The sequence below is a fragment of the Diabrotica virgifera genome, chromosome 5, assembly GCF_917563875.1.
Source record: "Diabrotica virgifera virgifera chromosome 5, PGI_DIABVI_V3a".
Lineage (NCBI taxonomy): Eukaryota > Metazoa > Arthropoda > Insecta > Coleoptera > Chrysomelidae > Diabrotica > Diabrotica virgifera.
The window spans coordinates 251,333,376-251,359,492 of NC_065447.1; the positions used below are offsets into that span (position 1 = coordinate 251,333,376).

At 31.6% G+C, this 26,117-nt stretch overlaps 1 protein-coding gene across 1 annotated transcript in view; it reads right to left on the bottom strand.

Moving 5' to 3' along the window:
- The window catches only part of LOC126884838 (homeobox protein Hox-B5a), a 36,562-nt gene extending 20,911 nt beyond the window's left edge, over positions 1-15,651 (bottom strand). The window contains exons 1-2 of the mRNA XM_050651115.1: positions 15,505-15,651; positions 9,415-9,847 (exon numbers count right to left, since the gene is read on the bottom strand). Of these exons, the coding sequence (XP_050507072.1) occupies positions 9,415-9,841 (427 nt within the window). The 5' untranslated portion in view covers positions 9,842-9,847; positions 15,505-15,651. The remainder of the gene's footprint in view (positions 1-9,414; positions 9,848-15,504) is intronic.
- Between the last annotated feature and the right edge of the window lie 10,466 nt (positions 15,652-26,117).

Sequence of the window (26,117 nt, forward strand, 5' to 3'; positions counted from 1 at the left end):
AAATTCTTTTGCAAATTTTAATATGTAGTTGGAACATACATCTTAACCAGTGTTTGGCATTGTGGCTATTTAGCAAGGACAGGGAGTTCACTGATGATGGACTAATAAGTCCGAAAACGTTATGAACGTAATCCTTTTGGATTTTTAAATTTTTTTAAAATTTTTATTAAATATACCAACTACACCAGGGAGTTTTACTTCACGTTAAATTTTATTTAACTAGATGGTATACAGCCAACCTTCAGGTATTATCCCGTTTTATTTATGAAAAAATATAAATGCATTGTGACCTTGAATCAACATCCCGTAGGTAGGTATATTAAAATTTTCAAAATCCATTTGAATATTTGAAGAGAGCACAAAAAACCAAGTTTAACGGTTCGCTTCAATTATTTGCACAAACAATTTAATAACTTTAATTTTGAAATTATTTTTTAACTTTTAAGAACTCTGACTAAAAAGCAGGTATTATTAGCCTTTGATAATAAATTGTTAAAGTTAATGAATAAATACTTATTTTAAAAATAATCAATAGTTATTTACTACATTGGAACGACCGAAATCAATCTTTATGAGAAGATGTCTACAAATCACCTGAGAGGATAGAATTAGAACAGAGGAAATATGGAACAGAATGCAAGTAGACTGCTCAAATACAAAAAAGTTAGAAAACAAAGCCCTGCATTAGTACGGTTGTGTAGGATAAATACCTCTACAAAGAATGCCAGGCCGGGGTACTAGGCCAGGAACCGAAGCCTTTCACCTCGCAATTTCTACAGAATGGATCGATTTGCTTGAAAATTTGAGAATAAGTAGTGGATATTTCAAGGATCAAAACCTATATGATGCCGAAAGGCGCTTTTACCATCGGGGTGGTTGTCACCCCATCTCGGGGGTGGAAATTTTTTATTATATTTTGACGGCAAAAGTTGGTAAAACCATTCAATCTAAGCAAAACACGTTCTATACATTTTTTTGATAAAATTAATAGTTTTCGATTTATTCGCTATCGAAAGTGTTAGTTTTGTATAGAAAAAATCAATGTTTTTCGATATACTCATTTACGATTCACTCAATTTTTGCCGTAGAAAAATTTGTTTCAAACCAAGTTCTTGGGAATTAAATAACCTACAATTTTATATTGAAACATTTTTTCGTCTCTCTGATGCTAATCTTTCTATTCTGAAGAAAATGTTATTTTTTACCAAACTACAAAAATTCGTTATTCGCTTTTAACTCCAGTTTTTTTAAAACTAATCATTCTAAGCCAGTCAAACTTCTAGAATATATTAATAATACATAAATAAATAAGAATGAATAAGGCCAATGACTAAAAACACCGCCAACTTACATTATTATGCTTCCAACTGGATTTCTCCTTTTTTTTTTCAAAAAAAATATTGATTTTTTAACCGTAACTTTTTAATTTTTTATCTTATAAAGTTTGTTAAAAAATAATTGTATGTGTTTATTAGATCCATAAGCCTATTAATATTAAATATTTTTAAAATCCTCAGTCGCAAAAATAGGTGACTTTGAAAGGGTTGGTAAAGGTGGTTTTTGCATGTTATTAGAAGTTTTAATTGTCAATAGCTTACTCACTTTTCGCCGTAAAAAAAATTTGCAAACCATGTTCTTGGGAATTAAATAACCTACAATTTCATATTTAAACATTTTTTCGTATCTCTGATGCTAATCTTGCTATTCTGAAGAAAAGGCCATTTTTTTCCAAACTACAAAAATTCGTTATTCGCTTTTAACTAAATTTTTTTAAAAACTAATTATTCTAAGCTGGTCAAACTTCTAGAACCTATTAATAATACATAAATAAAAAAGACCAAATAAGGTTAATGACCAATTTTAATTAGGGTGGTGATTAGGGGGGTGCTTGCCATCACTTTTTCGCTGAAAAAAAAATGGGGACTGACATTATTTCCATTATGAATCACTTAATTTTTGACCTAGAGACTTTTTTTTATTTCTGGAGATAGATATTTTTAAGTGCTTTAAATTAGTTTGGACAAGTTGTCCTCAAAAAATTCAGAGTTTTCCCGTCTTTTGACTTTGAAACTACAATATTTAGCATTTGACCAAGAAGAGCCAACATATAATAAAGTATAGCTCGATTACTGGTGGTCTTAAAGAAAATAAAAAAAACGGTTTTGTTTATTTTTTCAAAAGGTATTTTTGTCAAGTAAAGCTGTTTTGATAAAACGAAAACGTTTGGAGTTATTAGCAGAAAACTTATTAAAAACATTGATATTTTCGATACAAAACACTTTCGATAGCGAATAAATCGAAAAATATCAATTTTATCAAAAAAATGTATAGAACGTTTATTGCTTAAAATGAACGTTTTTACCAACTTCTGCGATTAAAATATAATAAAAAATTTCCACTCCTGAGATGGGGTGGCAACCACTTCCATCGTAAAAACGCCTTTCGGCATGATATAGATTTTGATCCTTGGACAAATCGATCCATTCTGTAAAAATTGCGAGGTTTTGTCCTATTTTAAGCTTCATTACTTGGACTATACAGGTGACCGAAAAGAATATTTGACTGGGACCCGCCGAGAAGAAGACGGTGACGAAGACATGCTATGAGATGGAAAACTTACATATGAAATGGTATGAATAGAAATGCTGTTATAATAGATAGAGCCCTTAGAGAAGGTCACTGGGAGAATAGAGTGCTGTGGAGTGGAGGACGAAAAAGGCGAACTCATAATGGGAAAAATCCGAAGAAGAAACACATCTTTTTGGAAGGGGAGAAACCATTGAGCTCGCGACAGATTTTTTCGACCGTCGCGCGTCGCCGCTACTGTTTCTACAGTGTACCCTCGATAATTGGCAGTATTTATTAGAATTTAAGGAAATGACGAAACAGGTCGATTTTTGATCTAACGGGGACACATTTTTACGGTACATACATCTGTCATTTGTCAATCCTCTCCCTTCCACTTCCCCCACCCCTTATTTTTAAATAGGGAATAGGGGTTGTGTGCTAGCTCATTTGAAAGGTTATTCAATTACCTATTCTACTCAGTAATATAAACATTAATATAATTATTTATACAGGGTGTCCAAGAAAAAAAAATTAAATTAAATTAATTGGCACAAAAAGAAGAATGTATGTATTTAATTCAAAATACATTATAATGCTGTCACAAAACAGAAAAAAATGTTTTTTGATTAATAAACATTGCTTTTTGCTTAATTTCAATGTTCAAGCTGCCACCCATCTGCCTCTTGGTAGGTTGAATATTGAATTTAAGCAACAAGCAATTGTTTATTTATCAAATAAACATTTTTTTCTGTTTTATGTCAGCAGTAGAATGTATTTTGAGTTAAATAAATTACATACATTCGTCTTTTGTGTCAATTAATTTAATTCAAAATAATTTTTCTTGAACACCCTGTATAAATAATTATGTCAATGTTAACATTACTGAATAGAGAATTGAATAACTTTTCAAATGAGCTAGCACACGACCCCTATTCCCCATTTAAAAATAAGAGGTGGAGATATGGAAGGGAGGGGGTTGACAAATGACAGATCTATGTACCGTAAAAATGTGTCCCCCTTAGAAAAAAATCGACCTGTTTCGTCATTTTCTTAAAATATAATAAATACTGACAAATATCGAGGTGTACTCTTTTCTTTGACCCAGTCTGTATATATATATATATATATATATATATATATATATATATATATATATATATATATATATATAACAGATGAAATAGAGAATGTGGAAAAATCCCCTTACGAACAATTCACACATCCACCATTTCGGGTGGATCTACATCTTATGTTTTTAAACATATATATATATATATATATATATATATATATATATATATATATATATATATATGATGTTGGATAATCGAGTACAAATATAAAAATAAATAAGCAAAATCATTGGCTAATACTCGTAAAGTGAATGTGAATTTAGTTGGAAATATATAAAATGATGAAGGGTCATCATTCCATACATTTCTGTGCAACTATATACACCGGTGTTTCGGCCTATTTGGGTTTCGTCAGTATAGTGTAGCAAGTTAAAAAAGTTGTTTGTTAACTTGTAAAAGAATTACTACATTGGCAATGTTAGTTGTAGCCTTGCGACTGCGGGTCTTCTAACAACCTGACCAAAATTGGTAACCTTGCTCCTGTAGTAATTCTTTTACAAGTTAACAAACAACTTTTTTAACTTGCTACACTATACTGACGACCCAAATAGGCCGAAACACCGGTGTATATAGTTGCACAGAAATGTATGGAATGATGACCCTTCATCATTTTATATATTTCCAACTAAATTCACATTCACTTTACGAGTATTAGCCAATGATTTTGTTTATTTATTTATATATATATATATATATATATATATATATATATATATATATATATATATATATATATAAAAAGAAAGTCAAAGACACAGGGGCGTCATTTGATAGGGGGCAGGGGGGGCAGTTGCCCCCCCCCTAACCCTGAAAATTACTGAAATTTACAAAAAATAGATCAATTTTGTATTATGTTTGCATATAAATGTATTGTATATATAATGCTTGCCCCCCCTATCAAAATTTCAAATGACGCTCCTGCAAAGACAGTAACGGGTTACTGGTAAAAACAAAGACAGTTGAAGGTAACCTAGAATAAAGGCTTTGTTTGCTATTTTTCCTCCAGTTGGGAGATGTGATTAGTTTGTTTTTGTGACAATGTGTGGTTTCATATCAATTTTATTATGCACTAAGAAATAGTGTCAACATTTAGGTAAGATTAAAAAAATAACATCTTTAATTTATGATGATTGTAAAGAATGTTTTTCCATTCCAGCAAGTTCTGATGAAGCCCAAAATTATGTGGCGAAAGCTTGACTTTTAATAAAAGACACTCACTTAGAAGCACCCGTTTTTTATTGCTTCCTTAGTATTGGGTCGTTCCCGGTTACCTTCAACTGCCTTTTTATATATATATATATATATATATATATATATATATATATATATATATATATATATATATTCTTCCTTTTCTTTACAAAATCTTCGAATAAACAATAAAGAATTATTAGATGTACCTATAATTTCCTTCAAAATAATAAATATTTAAATGTAATTAATATTCACAAATAATTATTAATTTTATTTATCCCAAATTAATATTTATAATTTCCACGCAAATTTTCACGTCTGTCGGCACTCTCTCGAGTGCATTTTTTTTCTTGTCTCTTATTTATTAAATAATTATATCTATTAATTTATAGGACCACCCAGGTTGACAGCGCGTAAATGACAAGGATCATCGCAAATTGGTAATAATATACATTTAATCGCCTTGTCAAACGCATCATTAGCATTTTAGTAGATGCAGCAGCAACAGATGCCCCATTCTCCGCGTAATATATCTTTTTCTTGAAACTTTCTTCGTGCCGTGAAATCCCCTGTTTTTACAAGGGCGTGATTTATTGGATTGTTGTGTGTGAATATCTCCTGAGGGATGAAGGTATCGAATGTTTTTTTAGGAGCCGTTTAATACACGTGCATCAACTTCCGAAATATTACAAATATTTTGTTGAGATCATTTGTTTCATAGTCGAAAGAATTTTACAGTTATATATTTACTAAAAAAATGTAATTTTTTTTCTAGATAAAAAAAGATTTTGATTTTTATTAAAAAAATATATTTTTCAAATTTCTTAAGTAAGAAATTTCAAAAAAGTAAGAACTAAAACAGGATACGAAATGGGAGAAAAACAACTTAAAATAATCTGCTATGCAGACGATGCAATAATACTAATCTCTCAAAGTGAAGATGATTTACAACGTATGCTGCACCAATTTAACAGAATCGCCAGATAATTTAACATGTTAATTTCCTCAAAAAAGACAAAATGCATGGTTATAACAGCAGATCCAATAAAATGTAAATTGTAGCTGGAAGGTCAGATAATAGAACAAGTGATGGAGTTTAAATACCTAGGCATCACACTATCTAGCTACGGGAGGCTCGAAACAGAAGTGGAAGATCAAGTGAACAGAGCAAACAGAGCCGCAGGTTGCATGAATTACACAATATGGAGAAATTAAAATATCGGAAAAGAAATGAAAGGCAGAATTTACAAAACAGTCATCAGACCAATAATGGCATACGCGCAGCAACACGACCCGACACGGAGAGGACAAAATGATTACTCGAAACAGCGGAGAAGAAAACCCTTCGAAAAATCGATGGTAAGACTCTATGGGACAGATCTAGAAGTACAGATATACGATGGAGATTCAAGGTGGATAACATTAATAACTGGGTAAGAAACAGAAGAATAGAATGGAATGACCACATAAGCCGAATGACAACAAATAGGATAGTCAGGACAGCGAGAGACGGTTCCCCAATAGGAAGACGATCAGTGGGATGACCACGAAAACGATGGAAAACTGTCACCTTGTTTTATTCCTCTCCTTAGGTTTATTATTGGCGATCTGTTTCCGTTTATTTGTACTTTAGCAAGTACGTTTCTATAATATGTACTTTTTACCACGCTTACTATCTTTTGCGGGATTTGCAGATCTTCCATTACTGACCATATTACTTCTCTATTTATAGAATCAAAAGCAGCTTTAATATCTATCAACGTAATATACAATAAGTCTTCCCCTATTTCGTTTTTCCTTTCAATTATATTTCTCAGTATGTATATATTATCTAGTATTCCTCTTTCCTTCCTAAAAGCCGCTTGTTCTTCTAGTTTTCCTTCCAGTTCTTTCCTGAGCTTCCTTTCTATTATCCCGGTGTAGACTTTATATGCCACTGATGATAAGCATATAGCCCTACAGTTATCACATTCCGCTTCATCTCCTTTCTTGTGTATTGGTATCAATAAATTTGCTTCCCAGTCTTCCGGTATCTTTTCTGTTCTCCATGCTTCCCTCATTATTTCCAGTAGCCAAAGCTTGCTTCGTTCCCCCACGTACTTCATCATCTCCGGATCTATGTCATCAGCACCTCCTGCTTTTCCAATCTTTATTCTTGCCAATCCTTCTTCATTATCTTTGATATGAATTTCGTCTACTCGATTGCCTCTATCCTCTTCTCTTGCCTGCTGTCCTCTCTCCTCATTTTGTTGGTTGCTTGCCTCGAATTTGTCTTTATAGTGCTCATTCCATATGGTTAGTATGTCTTGTATGTTTGTTTTCAATTCATTTCGCTCATTTCTATACAGTTCAATACCATCCTCGACATCTCATTTGTCATTCTATCTGTATTAATTAATAACAGATGAGCTGTATTCGCGGATGGACAAATAGACGGACAGACAGTCGTGAAACCAGAAGTATATATATTTGTTCTGATCTTGCGAAAGCGCGTTGAATAATACATCACTTGTACTATTCCGCTGACTTTAAAACAGTATTCTGGTAGCATTTCTAAAACCGGAAGTCCTAGGTCAAAATTCTCACCTTTAATGCCATCCTTGGAATATAAGCTTTCATTTGACACCTCATTTGTCATTCTACCACGTATAATGACGGAGGAGTTGTGTTCACAGACAGACGGACGTGGATAATTCAAAGTTTTCACATTTTTTCAAAATTGGGTGAAAACAACAAATGATACTAACATATTTCAAAAGGCATAAAAATATGCAGGTTTATAGTTTTATTGAAAATCATGGACACGACCGACGTATTGGAGATAGTGTTGTAAATAAACTATAATGAACACAATAAGAAATAAAGACATTAAAGAAAGAAGGGAAGTTGATACAACATTGATGGACACAATGGGGAAACAGGTACTTTGGTACTGGTACATGCAAAGAATTGAATACAAATAAATTACCGCAAAAATTTAAAAAATGGAAACCAACGGAAAGTTGATTGTGAGGGAAAGACCTAAAGAACGTGGAATGCAGAAATATATGAAGAGATGCAAAAGTAGCAAATAACTGCGGACTTGATCCTTGAAAATCGTCATATTTAAGTTTTAAATAATTTATAACTCGAATAAGATCAAATTCGGAGAAAAATCACAAAAAGACCCTCTTTTGATTCGAATGATCCAAAAAAATCTATAAGAATATCTGCCCAGGCCGAAAAAAATGTTGTAAACTTTATAATATAAAAAAGAATGTGTGTGTACTTTGTACGCACGTAAGAAGTTATACTTCTATTATACGATTTCTTAAAAATAAATATAAGTTAAACAGTTTGTTTTAATTTTTTTTAAATACCAAACTAATTTTGTGCTTACTGCTTTCAAAAAAATAAAAAAAGTATAGGATTGCACTGGATTCGAACTCAAGACCTCTCGATCTCTGGCCGAATTAGTCGAGGCATTGAAGCACAAAAAAGGCCTTACTGTCGATTTTTGGCGCAGTAAGACGGATTTTAATGCAGTTTGGTGCGTTGGATTCGTGAGAATGTCAGGAAATTTTGTGAACTATTGTAATGAATAAGAAATCTGAAATTGCATTTGTGCATAAGAAAAATTCATTTAAAAAGTGCATTTTGAAATAGGCAATTATTATAAATTTGCAACACGGTAAATAGTTGGGCAACATCCCGATTAATTATTTTAATTATTTTTAATCATTTTTAAGTCCATATAATAATAGTCTAAGATGTCAATAACCATTAATAATAAACAAAAAAATTTCCTTATGGGGAATCGAACCAAGTACTAACACGTCCGTAACTAGATACACATACCGCTAGCCTACGCAGACACTTGCTAGATAAGGGCGATATTAGGTATAAACAAAAACAAATAGGTAAGTAAAAATTGTAAAGAAAATTACTACATACTTAAATGTTTTATAAAATTAATATATTCCTAAATTTTAGAAGAAACATTCGTAAATAGGTACATTTATACAAAACATTCGAAAAATCGACACTTCAATACCTCGACTAAATGCTATACCAAATACGCTACGAGGACTGTGTCTGTATCGGTTCGGACGTACCTAATGACACTTCACGTTAACAAACAGACAAGGTGAATAAATATACAATAAAATGTTTTAATAATACTCATCTTATTCCTGAGGAAGACAAATCCAAAGACACAAAAATTATAATAAATATATAATAAATTATAATAAACATAATAAATATATTTACTAAAAAACTAATATATTATTTTTACAACTTTTTGTTGCACTGATATATTTATACATAACTAGAAAGATTTTAGCAACTAAACGCCATACTGTCTGTGTGCGCATGCGCGCAGATTTATGAAAAATTTTACTTTCAATCTCGCCTAAAGAAGTATAACTTCAAAAAAATTTGTTTTGTGGCTAAGCTTGTTTGGTTTTTCTGAAACAATGTAAGTTTTCGATCTACATTGATCCCTCTATCAGGAGTCTATTAAGAAATTTGGACTTACCTCTTGAGTCGTCTGAATATGAATTAATGTCCAAGCTTTCGTCCAAATATCCATCACTATCATTAGCATGTTGTCCCCCATTTTGATTATAATCATCATTTCCTTTATACTGAAAATAATTGTTCCCATAATTCATATTCTCGTTAAAAAACACTCCATCTCTATTCGCATCTATCCATTCTAAATTTCTCTGGACTATACACAAATATTCTTGTTGATGGTAATTTTGATTTCGATAATTTTGATAATTGTCTTGTTCAGAAATGTTGGGGTTGTTTACATCTGCGTATTGCTCTGAATAATCGTTTTCATAGTATGGAGATGATTTCAGATGGTTTACTGGATAACTATAGTTTATTGTTAAGTTTGAAATCACTGGAGTATTCATGTTGGGCGTTGGAGTGTTAAAGGGACATATTTGCTCCATTTCGCTCTAAAAAATATTGTTCTTTAAGGAAAAATCTGCTCACGAAATTACTACCTAACGATGAAAAAAAATAGACTAAGAAATATCAAATATCAAAGAAATCAAACAAGTTATACCATGGTTAGCCCTAATACTGGGAAAAAGAGAACTTACACAAGAGACAAAGATAAAAATATATAATACAATAGTGATACCGATTGTGCTCTATTTAAGTGTAAACTGGACAATTCTGGAAATACATTAGAGAAATGAAATGGAGATGAGACGCCTGAAAAGGATAGTTGATCCAGATAGAAGGATAGACCAACAAAGAACCAATAATAATCAAACCAACAGAATTACAAGAAAACTCCACGAAGCAAAGAACAACGTAAAAAGAAAAAGAGGCAGATCAAGAAAAAAATGGGTACAGATCAACAAAAATCACTCGAAGAATAGAAAATAATGGCAGGAAATAGAAAAGAATGGAAGATATGGGTAAATGGAAATTAAAATAGCGAGCCCAAATCCGACACCCTGATACAGCAAAAGGAAGGGAGAGAGAAAGAAAGAAGGAAAGAAAGAAAGGGAAAACATCCAGGATAAACTATATAGAATGGAATATTTTGTCGAATCTAATGTCATAATATGTAGTAACACTGACATCAGCAGATATAGGTCACAACGACCATAAATGATACTGTGCCAAATTCGAATGAAACCGGAGCAAAAATTACTTGTGGAATAAAACTATCTATCTCTTTGTTTTAAAAAATTGTAAAAATAAAGAAATAAGAAAACAATTAAACGCAGAAATATTAAAAGATACAGAAGGAGTACGAAGAGCGAACAACCAGCAGACTAAACGAAGAACCAGATACATTAGACCCGGAAGAAAAGTAGGAAAGCATAAAAGAAGCAGTTTTAAATACGAATAAAGTAACTTAACGAAAACTAATATAAAGCACAAAACAAAATAATGGTGTGAGGAATGCCATAAAGTAGTAGAAGCAATTAGAAAGATAAGAATAAACAATTTAACAAATAATAGTGACAGTAGCAGACAAGAATACAGAAAATTGTAGAGAACGATGAAAAGAACATCAAAAAGAAAAAATGAAAACAAAATCATAGAGATAGCATAAAAATTCCAAAAAATAGTATATTATTCAACGAGCATGTAATGATGGCTATTACTCACGATGATGAAGTTTGAGACACGAGCCGTAGGCGAGTGTCGTAATTCATCAGAGTGAGTAATAGCCATTACATGCGAGTAGAATACTATACTTTTTCTACGACCTTTTCTTGTTTTAATTAGTAAAAAATTTAATTATCAACTACTCGAGATTTAAATTATAATAATTTACCAGAACACCTAAATGCTATTTACCCCTAGTACGTGGCTAAATAATTGGTTGCCTACTATTACCAAAATATTATTTATTGTAAAAATACGATTAGAAATAGTCAATATAAGTTCTATTCGTTTCCGAAAAATTATAAGCTTAAATTTGTACCTACTCTCAATTATTCTAATAAATAGGAAATGGTTGTTGTCGGTGGACGTATTTCAATAGTTATAATGTATATTTACATTTAACTATATACAGTGCGTCCATAAAGTAACGCATAAATTCGTTATTTCGTAAACCGGTTACTTTAAGGAAAATTCCCGAAACAGGTCGATTTTTATTTTTAAATTACGGTTTTTTGGCATATTTTATCATACTAGTGACGTCATCCATCTGGGCGTGATGACGTAATCGATAATTTTTTTAAATGAGAATAGGGGTCATATGATAGCTCATTTGAAAGGGTATTCAATTCTGTATCCAATAATATAAACATTAACATAATTATTTATACAGTGTGTTCAAAAAAGAATTTTTTAAATTAAAATAAGTAAGACAAAAAGAAGAATATAATGTAATTATTTAATTCAAAATACATTTTACTACTGTCAGTAAACAGAAAAAAATTTTATTTGACAAATAAACATTGATTTTCGCTTAAACGAAATGTTTAAACTGCCAAGCGACAGGTGGGTGGCAGCTTTAACATTGAATTTAAGCAAAAAACAATATTTATTTCTCAAATAAACATTTTTTTCCTGTTTTCTGACAACAGTAAAACGTATTTTGAATTAAATAAATTACGTACATTCTTCTTTTTGTCTCAATTATTTTAATTAAAAAAATGTTTTTTTGAACACCTTGTATAAATAATTAGATTAATGTTTATATTAGTGAATAGAGAATTGAATACCCTTTCAAATGAGCTATCACATGACCCCTATTCTCATTTAAAAAAATCATCGATTACGTCGTCGCGCCCAGATGGATGACGTCACTAGTATGATATATATGCCAAAAAATCTGAATCTAAAAATAAAAATCGACCCGTTTCAGGATTTTTCATTAATGTCACTGGTTTACGAAATAATCAATTAATGCGTTACTTTTAGGACGCACTGTATAATATAATAATATAACTATACCTACATAATATGTTATAACATATTTAATACAATATAACGTGAAAAATAAACACAATATTAGTTATAAATTCCAATTAACATAAACAAAATGAGCTAATGTCACTGTCACTAAAATATATGATAAACGTCAAAGTTTTTAGTAAACAAGATATAAAAGTAAAAAATATACTGACATTGTTACAGTTAAAATTCCTTTAAAAATTGTTCGAAGTTAATTATTGATATAAATTACAATAATTATTGTATTAAATAAACAACTTAGAGTAATTTTATTTGCATTGTATATACGATTAATATTAAAAGTCGCATGCGTCACTTGAATCTAACTTCGGCCCGTGAGTAATGACCCGTGAGTAACTTCAGCCCGTGAGTAATGAATTATTACTCACGGGTACAGTAATGGGTGCTATTATCTATGAAAAAATAGCGAATAATGAGCATGTTATTAAACGGTCGTAGAAAAAGGAAATTATACCAGGAAACAAGAAAACTGAAAATTGGCAAACTTACTTTCTTTACGCAACTACACACACCGGCAAAATTAAAGGAACACCTTAAAAATGGGACATGTTTGATATCTCGAATCTCCTAAACCAGTTGTCCGATTTGAGTGATTTTTTAGTATGTCGTCGTCTTATTATTTAAGAATATCAGTGTAATAATATTGTTGCTATACAGGTAAATGTCATTTTACACCGTGTGTAACAATCATACTGTGTTTTTCTTTAAAGTTCGAAACACCCTGTGGAATGTTCTAGCTTATATAAAATATTGAAATTAAAACTAGATTGTAGCCTTAGCATTGTAGTCTTCACATTTTGCTTTTTGATTTATTTGCTTATGTTTGGTAAAAAAGTTAGTTACTTTAACAACTAGCCATGTTCTTCATCAATACTGAGTGTTTCTAAATAAGTGCGACAAACTTTAAGGGGTAATTCTGCATGGAAAAATAATGACAGTTTACTTTATAAACATATGTCCGCAAATGCTTCGTTTTCGAGATACGGGATGGTGAATTTTATCTTGCAAACTGACGATTTATTTATTGCTTTAAAACCGGCGGAGATTTGCAACTGAAAGGTAGGTTTTAATAGGTAGCTATTGTGTATTTTTTGACATACAATTAAGAATTTTATATTTACCATTGGCGTGCATACGGGATATATCTAAAATGTTTATACCCGTATGCACGCCAATGGTTAATATAAATTTTATAATTGTTATAAATGATATATTGTAATATTAAAATAAATCGTAAGTTTGCAAGAAAAAATTCAACATCCCGTATCTCAGAAACGAAACATTTGTGGACATAATATGTTTATAAAGTGAACTGTCGTTATTTTTTTATGCAGAATTACCCCTTAAAGTTTGTCGCACTTATTTAGAAATACCCTGTATTGATGAAGAACATGGCTAGTTGTTAAAGTACCTAACTTTTTTATTATTCAACATAAGCAAATGAGTCAAAAGAGAAAATGTTAAAAAACCTTAGGCTACTAAATTGAGTTTTAATTTCAATATTTTATATAGGCGATAATATTCCACAGGGTGTTCCAAACTTTAAGAAAAAAACACAGTATGATTGTTACACCCGGTAAGAAATGACATTTGCCTGTCTAGCAACAATTTTAATAGAACGATATTCTTAAATAATATGGCTAGAACATACTAAAAAATCACTCAGATCAAACAACTGGTTTAGGAGATTCGAGACATCAAACATGTCCCATTTTTAAAGTGTTCCTTTAATTTTGCCGGTGTGTGTAGTGTGTATTAAACAAACAATGAAGATGATCACGAAAATAGTAGAAATATCGACGGAAATGATAAAAGCAGGAGAGAAAAGGCTACATAAAGAAATACATAATCTGATAAAAAGCACATGGGAAGAGAAAAAATGCCAAGAGAGTGGGTCATGCAAGGATATACCCAATATAAAAAAACATATATTTGATGAAAAAAATGATAAAAAGAGATCACAAAATGAGATGTTACAACTATAGAGGTATCTTGTTGCTAGAAGTAGTTTACAAAATCATGAAACAAATAATAGGAAAAAAGCTAAATCATTACACGGAAAAGATATTGGGCGAATATCAGCCAGGATTCAAAAACAATATGTCGACGACAGACCAAATATTTGCACTAAAAGAAATCCAGGCTACGTGCTACGAATATAAAACAGCAGTGTATGGCCTGTTCGTCATAATGTAAGGAAATGGCATTGACGGGTTACAAATCAAATCATTTTGAAACAAAGGAAGGATTACGACAAGCAGGCTCACTATCAGCAACTCTTTTAAATCTGATACTGGAAGGAATTATCAGAAAAAGTAAAATAAAAGTAAATTAACAAAGAACTAAAAAAATTAATGAACAATATAATCAAGGAAGAAAGAGATACAGAAAAGAAGACAATTTCGCAATGGAGATAGAAGGAGCAAATACATGCACGATCAATAAGTTTCAGAATTTACTTACCTGGATGTAAAATTAGATGAAAAGGGGCCTAAGGAAGGTGAGATAAAGGCAAGAATAGCAATAAAATAGAATAGCAAGAATAGAAATAAAAAGTATGGAGCATTGCGATCATTAATTAAATCCAAATATGTATCAAGGAAAATAAAAAATAGAATCTACAAAACAGTAGTTATCAAGCCACAGCTACATTATGCTTGCGAAATATGGTTGCTTAAAAAAATCAGAAATAGAACTTTTAGAAAGATGGGAGAGGAAAAGAACAATACATGGATGTGCGAAAATAGATGGTCAATGGCGATGAAGAGATAATAAAGAACTTAAAGAACTAGATATATAACGAACCAAAAATAACGGCCGTAATCTGAGCATAAAGAATATAGACACATTGGAAGAATGGAGAAAATGAAAATCAAAGAATGCCGAAAATCACGAATTCCAATACAAAAAAAGGTAGATTAAGAAAGAGATGAAAGGACAATGTATATGAATCCAGCATTGGACAGAAATCAATGCAGGAAGTGGTTAAGGATGGATGGAAAGACAATAAGAAATATTAAACGTATTTTATATAAATAAATGTAAATAGTAATTGTAATGGAAAATTTAAACTTTTCAGCCCTATCCTTCAAGGACTGTTGAGCTTTATAAATAAAAAATAATATCAGAAATAATAAATAATAAAAAGTTCAAAAATTCTTACGATCTGATGATAATGATGATATAGAACTATTTCATTATCGTTGTGGCCACAATTTGCACTCTCTACTTTGACAAAGAACACGTTGATATACTTATTTAAACTGGCAAGACACAAAATAAAGAGTCGAGATTTTCCACACACTGAGTTGGTAAAGTAATTAACTTTGAGATGTCTCCTGTTGATTTTAAGAGACACATCATTAGCATTTGACACATTTCCTGTGGACCAATCGGCTTCTTTTAACAGCTGCTTGTGGGTGTTGTAAAATTAGTTCTGAATATTATTGGTCGAATTGGGGTGTCAAAGGACCTGTAGTAAGATATGTTAGTTGTTTCCTATCAATTTTTGTAAAAATAATAGATAATAATGAAATGAGGGAGGGAAAGAGAAAAAAGTATGAGGTAACAATAAATATTGATTGTTTTTATTTATTATATGTATAAATATAAATTTATTATATAAATAAAAACATTTTTTGAGAAAATTTAAGGGCTGCGCATTTCGCTTATACAAATATCGAATTTTTTTCTATTAAACTACTATTTTAAGGGTTTAGGCGCAAAATTTCGGCTCCATTGCTTTTTAAATGCATTTTTTTCGAATCCTGAGAAAACTAAGTATTTTTGAAAAATTTAAAAGTAGAATGAAAGATTACGTTATAACCAAGGGTCGGAAATCCCTGAAAACTTCTATAATGTTTATTTTAATAAGTTACGGGGGTGAAAAAAAAAGAGAAAATTTAGTGTGATTCTTAATTTCAAATATCTAATTCAAAAGAAACTTTTTTTATTCTGAGGGACTTTCGGCTCTCGGTAATAAAGTAATCTTTCATTCTGCCTTTAAATTTTTCAAACATATTTATTAGTTTTCTCAGGATTCGAAAAAAATGAAATAACATTAGACCAAGATTTTGCGCCTACCCCCTTTAATTCCTATCGGTTCACTTTTCTAGTTTTATTGCTTTTGGCCGATATCTCCATTTTTCGAAGTGAATTTTTCGCTAGGGGATTGATGGGGTCGTTTTTGAGAATGGACAATGTAGTAATCAACAGCAATGAACTAGCAATAAAATATACCGACGCATAAATATTGTTTCTTGGAAACGATTGCAGAAATAAATTGTTTTTTGTCGTAAAACTTCAGCAATAAATTATGAATTAATTCCTTTGGTGTCACTTTTCTAGTTTCATCGTTTTTAGACGATATTTTGATTTTCCGGATGTGCGTTTTACGCTAGGGGATGATTGGGTAGTTTTTGGAGATTGTTTAATGTACCAGTTAACAGCAATGAATTAGTAATAAAATATGCTGTCAAGATGGGCCTTGCAGCCATTTTCTTTGCTGTCATTCTTCTGTCATTCTTTCTATGTGTTGATTCCATTCTATTTTTCTTCTTTTAGTCCACATGTTTATTTCTTCTAACCACACCTCGCTCGTATTTCCTCACTTCTTACTCTGTCTCTTAGAGTTAGGTTCGTTATTTTTTGTAAACTATGGATATAGCTATGGCTATGCTAGCTTTACCGAAAAGTTAGCTACCCATTGTTTCTCAGAAACGGCGACAGCAATAATTTTGTCGTTTGCGTAATAAATTGACAATAAATTATGATCTTTACTTTGTCCACAGCCCACAGCTGACCTAAATAGTGCCGTGATGCTTACTCCATACCACTGGCGCAGGTTCTTAAGCCAGGATGTTTTTCTGCGTCCGGGCCGCGCTTACCCTCTATCTTTCCTTGGATATTTATATATAGCATTTCATATTTCGGATTTCTCATCACGTGGGCAAAGTAATCTAGTTTTCTTCGTTTTATTACATTCAGTACTTATCTTTCCTTGTTTAGCCGCTGCATTACCGCTTGATTGGTTACTCTGTTCATCCACGATATCCTCAATATTCTGCGGTAAGCCCACATTTCAAAAGCCTCAATCCTTTTGGACATTGTTTCTGTGAGGGTCCATGCTTTCATTCCATAGAAGAAAATGCTGTACACATAGCAGCGTAATAACCGTATTCTTATCGTAATTTTTAGCTCTCTATTGGTTAGTACCTTTTGCATTTTCCTAAATGATGTTCTCGCTTGCAGGCCCGATTCTATAAATGGGCACGCTGGGCACGTGCCCAGGGGCGCACGAGCCTGGGGGCGCCAAGAGGGCGCAAGAAAAAAAATAATAAAAAAAATAAAAATTTTAATAATAGTTTAAAATAAACAAATATTTTCTGGAGATCGCGGCAAATTGTAAACAAAAACTACGAATAGCGATTTAATCATTGGGAGGGTATCAGCGTAAAATACACCACCACAACCCGACCTCAACGCCGCGCCCGCGCCGGTCCTAGACGACGGAACAAAGCGGAAGCGCTCGCTTGCTCTATTCTGCATTTGATTTCTTGTGATAAGTCCCATTTTTCATTCACCTAGCAGCCTAAATACTTGTATGCTTGTACTATCTGCACCACTTCTCCATTTATTCTAATATCTGCCAAGTTATTAGCTATATTTTTGTTTTTGCTGATGACCATCCGTTGGGTTTTCTTTATGTACCTATATTTTTAGACCCATTTGTTGGCTATGGTCAGTCACTGAATGTAGAAGTGCCTGTTAGTCATCCCTGTCCGTTGATAGCAGAACTGTGTCATCAGCGCATCTCAGATTGTTGATGGCTATTCCATTGGCAATTATGTATACCCTCTGTTCTCTTTTCTACTGCTTCTCTGAAGATCTTTTCTGCATAAAAATTAAACAGAAGCGGGGAAAGCACGCAACCTTGTCTAACCTCTCTCAGAATAGAAATTTCTTCAGATGTCTCAAAAATAGCAATGAGGTCAAAATAGCAAGAGATAAATTATCAATCGGAAGAAGTATCGGCCGATAGCACAAAAGATGGAATGACAACCTTCCATAGAGGTGTCAATCCGTCAGTGAACAAGCAGAATTGCTTATAAAGAGGAAGAAGAACAACAAGAAAAAGTATTTAAAAAATCTAATACTTCAGAAGAATTTATATAAACTAACCGAAATACATTTTTCTTAAATATTCACCAACTTTTGAATTTTATTTATACATTTGCGGACTTACTTCAGAATTGATATGAAAGAAGCGGTAAATGAAAATTTATGATTGTTATCTTTATGGTATATCATTCATTACAAAACTCGATTGGTCGGTTCTTGTTGTCATTTCTTAAATTTTGAACTTTCAGTGTCGTTGTTTGTACGAATGAGACTCTTGAAGATCATTGTACCGGTTCTGTGGCTTGGTGAATAGGTACTAAATCTATCTGATAGACAAGGTAAATACTTAGATTTTACTTGACTTAAATTAATGTTCTAGTGTGTTTATGTAGTTTTCATTACGATGTACAGTAGTACAAATTAAGTAATTAAAATAGACATTGAATTAATACAGAACCATTATTTATGCAAGATTGATGATTGATGGTATTCCATTGATTTAGTTTTATTTACTTTTACTTTTTAATAAACAGTATAGATCAAGTTGTCTAAATGAACATTACAATCGATGAACAAGATATGTTTTAAAAAACTAAACTAAATATTAGAGGGAACTAAACAGGGAAAACTAAATATTAGAGCTAAAGTCCTTTTCATGAGCATTTTTCGGTGCGTCACAAATGATAGAAACAAAGGTAAGTCCTTGATAATACACATTTATGACGTTTACTCTAACATGACATATTAGTTAAATCTGACAGTTGTCACATTTTATTTGCAATTTGGCATAAAAACAAATCAATTGTGTTTATTGCATTTATAAAATGGTATATTTTTTTATTTGTATAGTCTTATAAATTGTACAAATTATATTCGTAGATATATTAAACATAATTCGTAAATATTTTTTTCTTCGATTATAGCGCCATCTATCGACAACTAGAATAACTAGAATAAATGTTATAAATGTCTGTAATCACAGACGTGCCTTTTTTCTGTCACATACAATTTAATGCGTTAGACAGAAATCGAAAACCTGTGACGCACTGAAAAATGCTCATGAAAAGGACTCTTAACACTTATCTATTTAATACTATTGGATATAGAAATGGACTCGCATTGGCAACCCTTTCATCACCTATTAAACAGTCTTTTATCGGTTTTATAATGATTGGCTGACATTACTGGTAACACGAGTACTTCCTCTTTTGGTTCCTTTTCCTGTCGGAGGTTGGTTATCATCATAGCCATTCTTATTTTATTTTAAGCTACCTTCAACAGGTCTGCTGAGCTGCAACCATACCAAGCTCGAAGGTGTCTCAGCCTGGAAATCATTATTTCTTTAAAGACGTTTAAAACGTTGCGCTTATACTTCCTAAGAGTGGAAACAAAGGCCCGAATATATAAGTCGGTTATTAGGCCAGTTATGACTTACACCACCGAAATAAGACCAGACACAAGCAAAACACAAAGACATCTGGATACCAACGAAATGACGATCTTAAGAAGGATTGCTGGAAAAGGACTACAGGACAGGATAAGAAGTGAGGAAATCAGACACATATGTGGGGTAGACAATATAAATAACTAAGTAAAGACCAGAAAAGAAGAATGGAATCAACACATAAGCAGGATGTCTGAATCAAGGATAGTAAGAACAGCCAGGGACGTCACCATTAGGCCAATAAGTATAGGACGCCCAAGGAAAAGATGAAATGACAATTTAGGGGCAAAATAAAAGGCACCGTTGAAAAAACAGGCAGTACTGCCTATATAAAAGGCAAAGAAGAAGAAGAATTGTTTTAATGACTTCGCACTCTTTTTATAATGGTCTAAGCACTTTAGCGTTAGTAACTCCACGGTATTTTGAGCGTTCTTTTATAATCTTCTTCTTAATGTCCAGCTGTCCATCCCATAAAACAAAATAGATCTCTCTCTTCAATCCTGACCCCCGGAGGGAGTGTAGTGGTCGACGTGATGTCGTGTATTGTCCGTCTCCAAAGATCTCTGTCTCTGGTCATTTCTTTAACTCATGCATAGGTATTTTGCATATTCTTGTAATTTGATCGATCCATCTTGTTGGGGATCTTCCTCGTGATCCTCGGCCTTCCACCTTTCCTTGTACAGGGTGAGTCATGAGGAACTGTACATACTCCTACCTCATATAGAGGCCCCTATGGGGAATAACAAATGACAAATAAATAACAAATGACCATTAAAAAGTGTCTGCTCCCATTGTTTAATAATATACAGGGCGAGTTTCGCATTTTGACAGAAATTTGTATTCGTCATAATTTTTGAACGGTCAGATCGATGTGTCTCTTATTTTGGTCAATCGTTACACTATTGCCACCTAATCAACCGATTTATTCAAACAAGAAAAAAATCAGGTTCGGCTTTAAAAAAATTAGTTCGTTTGGGTCTTAGAAAAAATTTCACCCTGTATTCACGCTTTTTGAAAACTCTAATATGAATTTTACAAATTAGACAAATAGGCAATTAAAATAATATATTTATTTTTTTCCGCACACGATTGCTTAATTTTTTATAAAAAAATCAAATTTGATTATGAATTAAAAGTTTGGTAAAGTGAACCATAGATTTAACAAAATTAACTTTTATTACCAAAATTAATTTTTTTGAAAAAATATTTAATTTATGTTACCACCAATCAACTGATTTATTCAAACAAGAAAAAAATCAGGCCCGGATTTAAAAAATAATTTCGTTTTGGTCTTAGAAAAAATTTCACCCTGTATACGCTTTTTGAAAACTCTAATATGATTTTTGCAAATTAGACAAATAGGCAATTAAAATGGCATATTTATTTTTCCCCACACGATTACTTAATTTTTTATAAAAAAAATCAAATTTGACTATGAATAATTAAAAGTTTGGTAAAGTGAACCATAGATTTTAAAAAAATAACTTTTATTACAAAAATGAATTTTTTTTTAACAAATATTTAATTTATGTTATCACCCAATCAACTGATTTATTCAAACTAGAAAAAAAATCAGGCCCGGATTTAAAAAATTACTTTGTTTGGATCTTAGAAAAAATTTCACCTTGTATACGTTTTTTGAAAACTCTAATATGAATTTTACCAATAAGACAAGTAGGCAATTAAAACGGCATATTTATTTTTCCCCACACGATTACTTATTTTTTATTAAAAAATCAAATTTGACTATGCATAAAAAGTTTGGCAAAGTTTTTGCATATATTTAAAAAAATTAACTTTTTTTACAAAAGTTAATTTACAAAAACAACGTTTCTCTTAAAATTAAAAGTTATACCTTTTTGTTTTTTCTATAACATGTCTAGATCTAAAACTTCCCATAACACTTCTTTTGGACTCTATAGTTTAACATAGGAGTGATCAAATTGATAAATTTTAAATTTTTCCACCTAATTTTTGCGATTTACAAGTTTGCAACTTTTACAAGAAGAAGACTGAAAGTCTACAACAACTTTCATAGTCTTCACAATGGTAAGAGATATGTGCTGTAAATATTTCAGAAAAAAAATATTAAAATGGAACAGAATTGTAGCGAGTTAAACCGTGAGTTCATTTTTTTTTTCATTTTTAGGTTCAAATTCCGATTTTGACAAATTTGATTTTTTAATAAAAAATTAAGTAATCGTGTGGGGAAAAAAATATATATGCCATTTTAATTGCGTATTTGTCTTATTTGTAAAATTCATATTAGAGTTTTCAAAAAGCGTATACATGGTGAAATTTTTTCTACTAATTTTTTACGAAACTAATTAAGAAACGAACTAATTTTTTAAATCCGGACCTGATTTTTCTCTAGTTTGAATAAATCAGTTATTTGGATGGTAACATAAATTACTTGTTTGTGCAAAAAAAATTAATTTTTTTAATAAAAGTTATTTTATTTAAATATATGGTTCACTTTACCAAACTTTTAATTCATAGTGAAATTTGATTTTTTTATAACAAATTAAGTAATCGTGTGCGGAAAAAAATAAATATGCCATTTTAATGGCCTATTTGTCTAATTTGTAAAATTCATATTAGAGTTTTCAATAAGCGTATACAGGGTGAAATTTTTTCTAAGACCAAAACGAACTAATTTTTTTAAAGCCGGATCTGATTTTTTCTAGTTTGAATAAATTAGTTGATTAGGTGGTAATAGTGTAACGATTGGCCAAAATAAGAGACATATCGATCTGACCGTTCAAAAATTATGACGAATACAAATTTCTGTCAAAATGCGAAACTCGCCCTGTATATTATTAAACAATGGGAGCAGACACTTTTTAATGCTCATTTGTTATTCCCCATAGGAGCCTCTATACGAGGTAGGCGTATGTACAGTTCCTCATGACTCACCCTGTATAATGAGTCTTGCCATGTTTTCTGTGTTTGGTCTCATAACATGTCCAAAGTATTTTAATTGTTGAAGATGGACTTTATTGGAGAGTCGTTGGCTAACTTTTAGCTTTCTTAAAAATGAACTATTTGTCCTACGGTCGGTCCAAGGAATTCGTAACATTCGTCTCCAACAGAACAATTTCGGTTCTATCTTTCTTCTTTCCGATTGTTTCAGGGTCAGAGATTCACACGCGTATGTCAATATTGAGAATATTAAGCAGTTGATCAAGCTCATCTTTAGACAGTTTTGAGAGTTTCTCGATATTTTGGTCATTTTTGCTGAGACAACTTTTGCTGGATTACCCTGTATTTGTGATCAATGATCCCAGATATAAGTATGAGGTAGAAGCTCATAACCTCAAACCGGTCAGTTGTGGTTATTGTGGATGATTGTTATGTAGTTATAGTCTATCCACTATCAAAACAAAACAGATAAATGCTAACATGTTAACGCTCTTATCCTCAGTTTTATATTAAAATCAGGACTAGAAACAATTTTGTATCTTCACAAAAGATGCAATTTTCCTAAATCTTCCTCCAATTTTCCTCGCAATTTTAATGCATATTCTCATTTCTCTATTTTGTTTGCTGTTCTCATTTATCCCAGTTACTATTTGTAGGTAACGCAGTAGTTAGTTGGTTTGCAGCTATGAGCTAACCCTTTCTACCTTTTTTATTCGATGGCTATGTTAGCCCAATAAACGACTGTTTTGGAGTGTAATTTTCAGGGGCAACTGCGAATTGCATAAAAATTTGGATTTAGGTTCTACTTACCCTCCACTTCAAAGTTGAAATTGTGCCGTTGGTTGCTTTTACTTGGGGGTGACAGTCACCCCTTCTCGGGGGTGAAAAAACATACGTTCAAGATAAGCCCGGAATTGAATACATTGACTGATTATAAGCAGCTTTCGTTCTATAGAGTTTTTTATGTAGGTCAATACTTTTCGAGATATTTTTCATTGAAAATGTTTATCTTTCGACAAAAAATCTACGTTTTCAGACGGTTTTCTGCAAATAACTCAAAAAGTAGACATTTTATCGAAAAAATATTCTTAGCAAAAGTGTAGCTTATAAAAAAACTAAAACATGTTGTATCAGTAAAGTCTATAAACCGAGTAAAAGCAAAGTTGTAGCTCATGAAAATACGATCTTATTCGTCCAATTCCATATCGAATATTTCAACATGAAATCACCGAAAAATTAAGCAGTTTTCGGGAAAAATCCATTTAAACTTTTTTAAAGTGTTTACAAAAAGCTTCATTTTAATTGCTTACAAAAGTTTCTAACATTAAAAATAAGCTAGTTACGCTCAAAATCAAGTTGGCCCTATTTTTTTGGTAAAATAAATCTTGAAATTCTCCCCGTACTTAGCTCTCCAACTGAAATTAATTGTTACCGCCGTACCATTTACTGTAAATGTATGTATATTGTTTATATTATCTGTAAGTTTGACCGGTTTGAAGTGCTTATTTTTGAAAAAATTTGGTTGTACAAATGAAGGGTTAAGGGAAAAAACAAGGAATGTCACGTTATCGTTGTTTTGAGAAAATAGGAAATTTAATGTTTGTGACTACATATCTTTAAACCATTGCACTGAAGAAATAGTATTTATGTTTATTTAGTAAACTTAAAGTACATTGTATTTAATACACAAACACATTTCAACCAAATTTTTAAAGAACAGAGTTAAAAAAATTAAAAAGTAGCTAACTACAAATAAAAACTGAAAAAAACAAGGACTGTCCAAACATCACGTTATATTTTACGTTACAAACATTAGTTGCACCAACTGATAGAAAGGCTGAAAACAAAATTATGACAATAATAATGGCAATAAAAATTATAACAAAAGGAAATACTTTATTTTTTTGACAGTTTAATGCAGTGGTCGCCTGATTTTTTTGACTTATTGAGAGCAGCCTTTTTAAAATTATAGAATGTCTGTGTCTTACGTTGGTGTAACTCATTTTGAATTATTAATTTGCGAATTTCTGCAGCAACCTTGTCATACTTTAATGATTTTAATTTCGCCTGGAATTCATCAGATGCTGAACATGTGTCTGATCTTGGGTAACCAAAGGACAAACGAAATTTGCTGATATGTAACGTAAGAAACTTTAATGGTCGGATGTTTTTCTTTAAACAAGTTAAACATTTTTGGAATGTTTAAACTCTCTAGTAAATACTTTTTCTTAGATTCGTGTAAACTGTAATATGATATTCCACTTTTAAAAGACTTTATGTGGTTATATACTGCTTCACGCGATTCTGGATGCAACTTTCTATTCTAGGAACCATGCTTACCACGTTTGTCTTGTCCAGAAGTTCCTGTAGCTTTTAAATTTTGTTGTAAGTGTTCAATTTTGCCCTTAGTTACACCATGTATTGACATGAATGCTTTAAAACACACATTAATTTCTTGAGAAACTCCATTACGCTTAATTCTAACTTTATAGGCCGTGCCGTTTCTAACACTTCAGGCTTTTGAGCTATGGTTGAACAGAAAGATCCTGAAGATACCATGCACAGACAAAGTCACCAATGAAGAAGTACTACAGCTACGGAGCATGAACACAACCGCATATTTAGTCAACATCGTGAAGGGCCGTACTTACGAGCTACTCCAATGCAGTTTACAAGGTAAAATTGAAGGGAAAAGGAGCCAGAACGAAGAAGAATATTCTGCCTTGCTAACGTAAGAGTATAGTATAGAAAGATCTCAACACAACCATTCCGTATAGCAACCAACAAAGTCATCATAGCCAGAATGATAACCAACATAGGAAACTAAAAGATTAAACTCGCAATAAAAAAGTATTTAATTTTTGTTTTTGTTCAAGTGGACTCTCCTTGTTTTTATCTTTCACGCGTGGACATTTCCAGTTTGTTTCCTTTGCAGTACTATTTTAAATAGGCATATTTATCGGACGGTTCAAGTTATTATCTACCAGTCTACTGTAAATAGTAAATACATAAAATATCTATTAGAAAGTGTCAATATCTCAATTTCTCATAAAATGTGATATTCCCTGTTTTTTCCTTCACCCTTTAAATAATAAAAAAAAAATTTCTAAAAATTTTGGAAAAAAAATTTTTTTTTTCGAAATAACTTAAAAAGTATTAATTTCATTTTGCCTTTCCGTAAGACAAAAATTGGTTAAGATATGGCTGTTCAAAGTTTGCATACACTCGTGATTAGTGACTCGTTCAAGCCCTTTCAACTATACCCCTTTCAAAAATAAGGACTTTAAACC